This window comes from Chaetura pelagica, unplaced genomic scaffold, assembly GCF_000747805.2.
Source record: "Chaetura pelagica isolate M959 unplaced genomic scaffold, ChaPel_1.0 scaffold68, whole genome shotgun sequence".
NCBI lineage: Eukaryota > Metazoa > Chordata > Aves > Apodiformes > Apodidae > Chaetura > Chaetura pelagica.
This window is the reverse complement of record NW_009954407.1, coordinates 4,855,586-4,865,218: the sequence shown is the minus strand read 5'-3', so window position 1 is coordinate 4,865,218 and position 9,633 is coordinate 4,855,586. Positions and strand designations below refer to the sequence as shown.

At 41.5% G+C, this 9,633-nt stretch overlaps 1 protein-coding gene across 2 annotated transcripts; it reads right to left on the bottom strand.

Moving 5' to 3' along the window:
• Positions 1-780: 780 nt before the first annotated feature.
• Positions 781-7,129, bottom strand: LMOD2 (leiomodin 2 (cardiac)). Of its 2 annotated transcripts, none has more exons than XM_010004313.1 (3): positions 6,803-7,129; positions 1,568-2,902; positions 781-1,217 (listed from the first exon to the last, which is right to left on the bottom strand). In XM_010004313.1, the coding sequence occupies exons 1-3, from the start codon at positions 7,073-7,075 to the stop codon at positions 1,191-1,193; spliced, it is 1,635 nt and encodes a 544-aa protein (XP_010002615.1). In that variant the 5' UTR covers positions 7,076-7,129; the 3' UTR covers positions 781-1,190. The 2 variants fall into 2 exon arrangements, with proteins under 2 accessions (XP_010002615.1, XP_010002616.1); XM_010004314.1 differs by having other exon boundaries at positions 1,568-2,889; positions 6,799-7,075.
• Positions 7,130-9,633: the final 2,504 nt, after the last annotated feature.

Below are 9,633 nucleotides of genomic sequence, written 5' to 3'. Positions count from 1 at the left end.
GTTATTTATTGAAATGAACAGACTAATATTTAGTAGTGCTTCAAAACATGTATTTCCTCTTGCCTTTCAACATGTTGGCCACTGCTCAGTTTTCTTCATGTTATCATTACCTTCAAACTAGCTGAAGCACCCAGAACCATAACTGATTCGACAGAGGGAGATGTCTACTACTACACAAAGAAGGGCTCTTCATGCCACAGCCTGTGATGTGATACCTCTCACTGTGCATCTCCAAGTCCCACTGGCCCTGCTTCCACCTTATCATATTGACAGTTCACAGCCTGCTTGTTGGTCAACTGATACCATATGGAAGTCTTTTCTCCCGACTGCTGGGCTGCTCTTCAAGTTTCTCTGTCTGACTCAATGTCTGCACTGGGGTTAGTTCTACCTAGATACAGTCCTTGTACTTGTACCAAATGGATTTTGGTTAAATAATTCTGCTGCATCCTTAGAGTATCTACATTGCTTTTTAACCTTAAAATCAACATGAACTGCAGCTTTATTAATCATCTACTTCCTCTTCTGTTAGATCAAGGTTTAGGACCTTGTATGCACACCAGTGACCAGGTACAGCCCACAGCTTAATTTTGGTGGCATATTGCATTATGAAGCATGATTTTTCCTATGTCAGCACATGGGCTCAGATACTACCCTGCAAGCAGGCTTGATGGGTGCAACTGAGAGAGATCTGAGGTTCTTTCCCAAGAGACTTCTGTAATGCTCATTAACTTGACACAAATGACTGGCAGGTTATCACTCAAAAAAATCCAGGACTATGTGTCTGCTTGAAAGCTTCAAACCACATTTATTGTAAATTCGTGGGGAAAAAAAAAAAAAAAAAAGAAGAAGAAACCACAAGTTGGGAAACTATTACATCTCAGTGTGAAGAACTTGTCCAATGATGTGCAGATATTGAAAAGAATATTTAAATAAGCAGCAATTTCTCAATAGAAATGTAATTAAATTAAAAAAAAAATATTTCCATATTTACAGATTACAAAGCAAATGTATCCTTAAAGCATTGTTTTGTCTTTAGCAGGTTTATTTCTTTGAAATAAAAGAGAAATAGTTTTAATCTAAGAGTGTACTTTGGAAGCAGCTTGCTAGACAGTCTATGTTACCATCAGTGAACGGACGAGTAGTCTCTCCTCGACCGCTGCAGTGCTCTGCTTCTTCTCTTGCCCAGGCTTTCACCGAAGAGCTTCTGGTACCTCCACCTATGGAACGGGGGTGGGGTGGGCAGGGTGTTCATTACATTTGCTGTACAGTCTGGATGGTCAAGTTCCTACCAGAGACACTCCCAAGAGCCCCGTGCTACACACCATCTCCCGTAACAAGCCTGAACCTGGGAAAGTGCCCCACTTTACGTCAAAATCACAGCCAAACAGAAATCAGTGTGCTGAGAAAAGCCTGATCAGAGGAAAGCCTCCTCCCAAGTGCTTTCTTATGCTCAGATGTCTAAGAATTGTTTGAATTTATTTATTTTTTTTTAATTAAATATATATGTACTAAAATCAATTGAGCTTGTGAGACACAATCAGTTACTGAAATAGGATCTCTTACTCACCCGCTTTAATTGCTTTATACTGCTTGCCCGAATTGCTTCCATAAGGTTGTCGTGGAGGGACCTTTGTGGGGTGGAGGGACGGGTGGAGGGTCGAGAACCTTCCTCTGATTTTCTGTCCGAGACTGATTTTAGAGAATCTTTAATTTCTTTCAATATGCTGTTCTCATGTTTTTTGCCTTTTTTGCCTTTTTTCTTTTTCTGTCCATTCTGTAAGGCATTTTTGGAGCTTTCTTGCTGTTTGATGACTTCAGCTATATTCCTGGTTGGAAGCTTCTTCTCTGGAATAACAGGGGGAGGAGGAGGAGGTGGGGGTGGAGGGGGAGGTGGGGGTGCAGGGGCTGGAGGCTGACTTTTCACCAGTGGTGCTTTCTTAGGAAGCTTTGGAGAGGACCAAGGTGAGCTCTTAGGTGACGCATAAGGTGAGGACCGAGGTGTCTCCTTCTGCAAGGCTTTGGTCTTTGCACTGATGGCTCCATCACAGCCAGACTCTTGTTGCCGCTGCTCCTGCATACGTTTTTGCCTTTGTTTATCCATGTTTCTTGTCAATATACTTGTCATGCTCATTCTTGGACCAGCAAGGTCAAAGTGGTATCCAAGCTTGACCAGAGTGGTGTTCTCTTTCAACAGTTTAACTATGTCCATTTCCACCTGGCTGCCCATGATGTGCCTTTGATTGTGGAACCGCAGTTCTGTTAGAACCTTGTTACTCTGCAGAGCTCTCATGATGGCCAGCACTCCTTTGCCTGTGATAAAATTTGACTCAATATTTAGACTAGTTATATGCTGGTTTACCTTTAACATACCAGCAATAGCTATTGCAACGTTGTCATCAGCATGTGTGTTAGCCAAGCTGAATGACTTCACCACTGTGTTGTCCCTCAAGGCTTGAGAAAATTGTATAAGCATCTGTGATGTGATGTTTTCAATGTTGTTCAGATTGACCTCTGTGGTGTCAGGGTCATTGCTCCTGACTTTTTCCAAAGCATCCTCAATAACTGTCGGGTTTCCACAAGGGTGGATAGCTCTGCTTTTTAAGCTCAGTTTATCAGTGTCTTTTCCATCATGGCCATTGAGTAAGTTTTCATTGTCCTTTGTACCATTACACTTCTTGTGTCTCGTGTGATCAGAACTCCTGCAATCCTCAGGTCTTTCACCAGCTGCAGCATTTTGCTTTTCCTCATCGTCCTCATCACTCTTATCTTCGTCTTCCTCCTCATCTTCTTCTTCATCTTCATCATCTTCTTCAGTATATGCCTCCTCAGATACTTCACTATTGCTTTCTGTGAAACATTCTTCTTGAATGTCTTCTGAATTGTCTTCTTCTTGCTCAGAATCCTGAACAGGAATGTAGGTGTAGGTATTAAATACGATTGCAGTAATTAATATAGCTACTGCCTTTCTGCACAAAAAAAATTATCTTGCAAGTATGTAAGTTAATGCCGAAAGCTAAAAATAAATCCCCAGAAGCAGAGACATTTAGGAGAACAGAAAATGTTTCATCACCTAACACCTTTTTAATATTCGTTCTCTCATACTATTGGAAAGGCAAATGCTTTGTGTAAATTCAAACAGTTCTACTGATGTCTACGATTTCTGCCACGAGAAAATTTGATACAAGGTATTGCAACATGGACATACCTCATGATTTCTGTGTTGGCATGTCCACAAGGGGATGCTATTTGGATCCTTGCCAGCAGAAACCTAAGGCCACAGTTTCAGAATGGGCATGATCTATGAGCAACAAGTTTCTTGAGTTCATAAGGATTAGACATCTGTGCCTATGCTCAGACCCCCTTGCATATGCTGGCTAAAGACAGGGTAGACAGAAGGCTGATTTAGACTACAAATAGTGTCTGTTTGTGTAAACATGCATATTGATATGCAAAATAATACAGAATTTCAGGAGTCATGTTGAAATTACTCTGGATGTGCTGCATGGGCTTTGCACAGTTGGGAGCTATTTGCAAAGAAAAGATTCAGACACATTCCCACAGGTAACAACTAATCCCATGTAAACAATCCCCAAAGGTTTCCCAAGAGCTAAGACTGTGCTCATGAACAGCTGTCACAGGTCAGCTGTCATACTGTAACTCATAACTCATTGCCTACTGAGTAAAATAACTTTTTTTTAAAAATAAACAACAGGGTTATTTTAGTGCATGTGGTGGGCACCAAAACCACAAATTTGGATCTACTTCTCAAATCTCTGTCTGGTGTCATCAGCAGCTATGATGGCAGAGGACAAATCTCTGTGCAGGAACATTGAAATGTCTGCACCTCAGGGTAGTCACGCTCTCTATCTGCAGGACTCCAGAAGTATGTAGGAAATGACTGAACCCACAGTCTATGACCAACCTTAAATCTCTAGCCCAAAAAAAGTTTCTTATGTCCCATTTTGTCCACTGAACAAGCCACAGAATAAGCTTTTTAATCGACATTTGTCAATGTTTACAAAATTTTGGATTAAACATAATTGTTCTGTATGCACTACTTTATCAACATTCATATTTTAGCCTTTGTAAAAGACTAGGGGTATTTTACAAAGTGAGTACACTCTGCAGAGACACAGTGATTCTGTTTTGTGCTTCTGGAAAACAAAAGTGTTACTAAAGTGACAGTCTATTTTTAGAAAACTTGTGCAGTTTCAGGTTTGCTTAATTATCTGGCTCTAAAATACAAGAAAAGGTTAAAATTCTAGCAATGACAGATGTAATGGTACTGTTTCACAATCTTAAGCAGATTTCTGAGTTGGGACATATTTAAAATAGATAATAATTGTAATACTTGCAGAAACATTACTCCAATTAAACAGGACAGGGAACTGTTTCAGCCAGAGGTTCCTGAACATTCAGCCCCTGGAGGGCCTGCAGGGTCTGGCCTCGTTGTGCTGCATACAGAGGTCTTACAGGATCCAGTCCCATTGCTCCTCATGTGGATCATGTGCAGGAAAGCCCTTACACCAAGACATGCTGTGCTCCATGCAGAAACAGGGCTGTGTTTAAGCCAGGTTTATTATGGGAATGTGATTTACATCTGTGGCTTCTATGCATATGTTCAGACTTTTAAAAGCTGAGAGCACAGGTGGCCAGGAACCCATCTTCATGGCTATGCTTTTATCTGTCCAGGAGTATACACCACAGCCTTCCACACAGCTGTAGATGAGCAAAATCTGGTGCCTCTAAAGGGACTGCTTATGTGCTCAATGACACTAGATTAATAATTTTTATTTTTTTTTAAATTATTTTTTTTAGTGGGATTTCCAAGGTTAAAAGGGGAATTTAGTTTCCTGTCACATACATGGTTTCACGCCATAAAAATCTAGGCAATAGTTTTGAAATCAAATACTCTTCTCTTTTCAGATCCAAAGAGGAATGCTCTGCTACTGTGGTAGCATTTCAGTTCAGGACTGCTGCAGGCAGCCTGCAGGGCTTCATCTTCCTTCAGACTAGTAACTCAATTAAAAGTTAGGACTAAGATTGTCAATGCAGAGAGGTAAATACCTCTGAAGGGTGAGTCACTCACCCTTAAAGGCTATCTGCAAGATGTTCTGCTGGGGCTGCTCTCTTACCACTAACTATAGAAGAAGCACAAATAACTGTCGTAGATAAGCTGTCTAACTTTCAGACAGTTGAGGACAAGAAGAAAATTGCATTCATGAAACTCAGATGGAACTTTCTTACTGCCACCAGTGGAAAGAGCCTTTGTGTCCTCTACATCAGTGTGTCAACATTTTTCTACTTTTGGATGCATTTAGAATGTTTTTTCTGAGATCAAAAATTACAGAGGCTTTTGCTAGCACTTTGAGATTTAGCCTGTACCCGTGGCTAATGCTGTGTAGACATGAAAAAAAATAATAAAAAAAATACTGCCTTTATATAAGACACCAAACTAGACCTGTACAGAAGGTTTTTTTGGAACTGTCCAGGTTTCAAGTTCCAGGCTCAGCTGGAAATAAACATTAATCTTGCCATTGCCTCCCTAGGACTTGACAAACAGGGAGTGAAATCAATGTCTGCAAGCTGATACTAATGGTCTGATGACAGATAATGGTCTGTGCACTTGCCTGCAAAGATGTTACACCACCATTCACAAGCAGGAGAAAATACTTATGTTTAAAGAAATCCTGGGTATTATTATTGCAGGCTAATTTAATCCAGGTGATTTTTCTCTAGCACAATATTTTATCTAATGTACAAACTGCAGTTATTTCCTTGCAAATGAATCGAGCTTCTGAATCAAGGCTGTTAGAAGTTCTGAGTCCAGTTTTGCTGTCTTTGCCTTTGTTGTATTGTTTTCTGCTTACGCATGTGAAAACGTGTCTTTATGAACAGAGTCAACGCCTGGTATTAAGCAGTTTAAAGATCAAAAAGTTACTCACATCTCCAAGTCCCTCCATTGCTTTGAAATTACATGGAGCCAGCGTGAAAACACCAATTGCCTTCTGACAGAGCTCAGTCTCATAAATTTTTATTTAACAAGGGCCCAGGAGATGCTAACATGGATATTAGCTTAGACTGAGAGTGCTCACCACCTGCTGGAGCTGAGCCTTTCCCTCCTGCCCAGCTGTACTGTTCATTTATTAACATGCTTGTTCTGGGACAAACTGGCTAAAAAGCGCTATTGTTTTTTTTGGGGGGGTAACAGAGATAATGGTTTGGCTGATCAGTACATCCCAGGCCCCTTTTAAAATAACTTACTGTTACCCTCTGACAACAGTTGCCAGTAGACTCCTGAACCGTGTCACGGATCAGCAGCAGGAACAAAGCAATATAAGCTGCTGACTGCAATGTAGCTTCCTTCCAGCGAGCATGAAGCCTCATGGCCACTTACTTGATTTCTGACATAACACATATTCAAAACTATCTTCCCAATGTGCTTTACAGCAGTCAATAATGATTTTTTAAATGTAAGGAAAAGGCATTTTTTTAAGCTTTTAAATAAAAACAAATGTTATCCCAAAGTCCATATCACTACCTGGCAATGATTTTTAGCATGTCTTTTAGCATTTATTCCTATTTTAATCATTAACAATGGTTTTAATGGGGTTTTCTTCTGTTCTCAACTGAGCTTTTAAGGTATCCCCAGAAGGAGCAAAAACAAAAGTATGGCTAATGATGGTCTTAAAAATGTTAAAAGAGACTGAAAAAAAAAAAAATGGAAACAATCTATGAGATCATGCCAGGAAAGAACAAGCCTAAGTATTTCCAGGAAACAGCAAATGCCTCAGCGACTTACCTTGTCACACGCACCCAGTCTCTCTTTTTCTAAGAGTTTCCTGGTCTCCCTCTCCCAGTAGGCCATCAGTGCCTCCCTGCTGAAAGTCCCTGTTGGTGTTTTTTCTGTCAGGCTCTTCTGCCGTTGTCCCACGGGAAGGTTACGGTCGGGCTCTATGTCCTCCAGCTCCCGCTCCAGCTCCTTCAGCTCCTCATCAGTGAGAGAAGCGAGGAGCTCATCTTCATCAATGTCTTCATATTTACTGAGCTCTCTTCTGTAGCCAAAGGTAGACATGGTCCCGCTTGGTCAGGCTGGTACAAACCTGAAGTGACTGGGCATTCAAGAAGGCTGAAGCAAGCAAGCTATGTCTCGTTTGGTCAGCAACTGTTTCCCTGTGTAGCTGAGGCACCCTTTTAAGAGTAATCATCAGGGGCTTACGACAATGCACGAAGGGATGAAAGCATGCTCCGTTTTAAGCATCAGACGTCAGCTAGACATCTGAACAGCAAGAATGTCCCAACACTAGTGTTTGCAGGTCCCTTAAAGAGGGGGATTATTGACACACTGGCCATGGCCATATTTAGAGCAGGCGACTAGTGGGAGAGTACCAGCCTCGTAGATCGGGGGGGGGACACAAAATAAAGCCCCAGGCACTTTTACACTGAGTTCATGTCCAGACTGCAGTAGGAACGAATAATGTAAATCCATTTAATGCTGAGCTGCCACAGGGCTGGGAATAAAAAAACAACCCTGTTGTTCACCAGACTTCCACATTTCCACGGTTTTTGCACGGAACCGCGCTGCTGTCCTGTCCAGGAGGTTGCAGGAGGTTGGGATCAGCAGGGAGGCAGCCCACAGGGAGGAGCATGGTCCCGCTTGGTCAGGCTGGTACAAACCTGAAGTGACTGGGCATTCAAGAAGGCTGAAGCAAGCAAGCTATGTCTCGTTTGGTCAGCAACTGTTTCCCTGTGTAGCTGAGGCACCCTTTTAAGAGTAATCATCAGGGGCTTACGACAATGCACGAAGGGATGAAAGCATGCTCCGTTTTAAGCATCAGACGTCAGCTAGACATCTGAACAGCAAGAATGTCCCAACACTAGTGTTTGCAGGTCCCTTAAAGAGGGGGATTATTGACACACTGGCCATGGCCATATTTAGAGCAGGCGACTAGTGGGAGAGTACCAGCCTCGTAGATCGGGGGGGGGACACAAAATAAAGCCCCAGGCACTTTTACACTGAGTTCATGTCCAGACTGCAGTAGGAACGAATAATGTAAATCCATTTAATGCTGAGCTGCCACAGGGCTGGGAATAAAAAAACAACCCTGTTGTTCACCAGACTTCCACATTTCCACGGTTTTTGCACGGAACCGCGCTGCTGTCCTGTCCAGGAGGTTGCAGGAGGTTGGGATCAGCAGGGAGGCAGCCCACAGGGAGGAGGTCGGTGTGCCAGCACCCGTGGGGAGCAGCACTCCCACAGTGTCATGCCTCACCTGTAACGAACCATACAACTAGAAATTATTTAATAGTTCCCCCCCCCTTTGTTTTGTTGTTTTTGGTTTTTTTTTTTAAGGATGGAGAAGCAGAATCAGAATCAGCTTGACGTGTCCAATTGGAGCTTCTGTGAGATTTTCTTTCATGCTGAGAATTGCGCTCTGCTGAAGGAGGGAGCAGTGTCCCAGAACTTTATTGGAACCAGAACTGGGAGGGCAGCAGGGCACTGTCTTCATCACTGCTGACAGCCTCTAGCAAATGAAGGCCTCTAGTGGCTATTTTTGTTAACAGCCATTGCCTGCTGTAGCTGGCTGATGGGCAGCTGGAGAGTGCCCCTCACTGCCTAATTTTAAAGGTATACCTACCTTATCATGTCCATGAATAAATTATATCTTATTTTGAAATTATTTTTATAGACAAGTATCTTCCAATGTAAGAAACTGAAGAATAAAATGTTAAACTTCACACTGGTTTTGGTTTGTTTATTTGTTTTTCATTTTTTTTATTAGCAGTGAATGATGGTGAATTAACATTTTCTGAAACACGCAGGCCAGCAATATCTGCAAACCTGTGTTGTGGGAGAGAGAGAGAAAGGGAGGGAGGGAGACAGACACAGAAAGGTTGATTTAGTACAGGGAAGAAGGACCACGTATACAATGATAAATGTCAACCTTATTAAATGATAACATAGGATGGGTTTATTTTTAGATAGTCAAGTCAGTATTGACTGGAAATGTAAGTAAAAATAATTTGAACTATTGTTTTTGTCCAGCATAATCTCTTTTCTGTTAGTATGGAGTGCATACTAGAATGGATGTATGATATTTAGACAAATTGTTTATTTAGTTTTAACATTATGCATGTTGCTTTACTGACAATGGGAAGAGGACACTGAGCGTGATTTTCATAAACAGATTTGGTAAAGAAAAAACATTTTTTAAAAATATTTTTTCTATATGCATTTCATCCAGCTTATCTTGTCCATGTGATAAGAGAATTTCAAGATGTTACTAAAGATGGAGAAGGTATTTTATTGTCCATGTTTTCCCCAAAGCAGAGTAGAGATTGGCACACTTAGACAAAGCTATGAGAGGTCTGGGTCCTTTCTTGATCCTGGATATGTCATTCATGATAGTTTAGGATGCTTTCTTTATAAGGAAATTGCAAAGGCAAAAACCCGTGAAAACTCTAGAATATCGCAGATGGCAAATTACAAACACAAAAATTATGCTAAAACTGTAAAGCTAAGCACTTACAGGTCAGAAAATGTGGGGGTAATATTTGTCTTTGCATGTTGATGAGCACTGAAACAGCTCTTAATCACACAATTCTGCAATCATATACTTTGATCCTGGAACC

Coding starts and splice junctions, on each gene's coding strand:
- LMOD2 (XM_010004313.1), bottom strand. CDS start 7,075: ATGTCTACCTTTGGCTACAGAAGAGAGCTCAGTAAATATGAAGACATT. Junction 2,903..6,802: donor GACTGGGTGCGTGTGACAAG/GTAAGTCGCTGA, acceptor ATTCCTGTTCAG/GATTCTGAGCAAGAAGAAGA. Junction 1,218..1,567: donor GTATAAAGCAATTAAAGCGG/GTGAGTAAGAGA, acceptor CCCGTTCCATAG/GTGGAGGTACCAGAAGCTCT.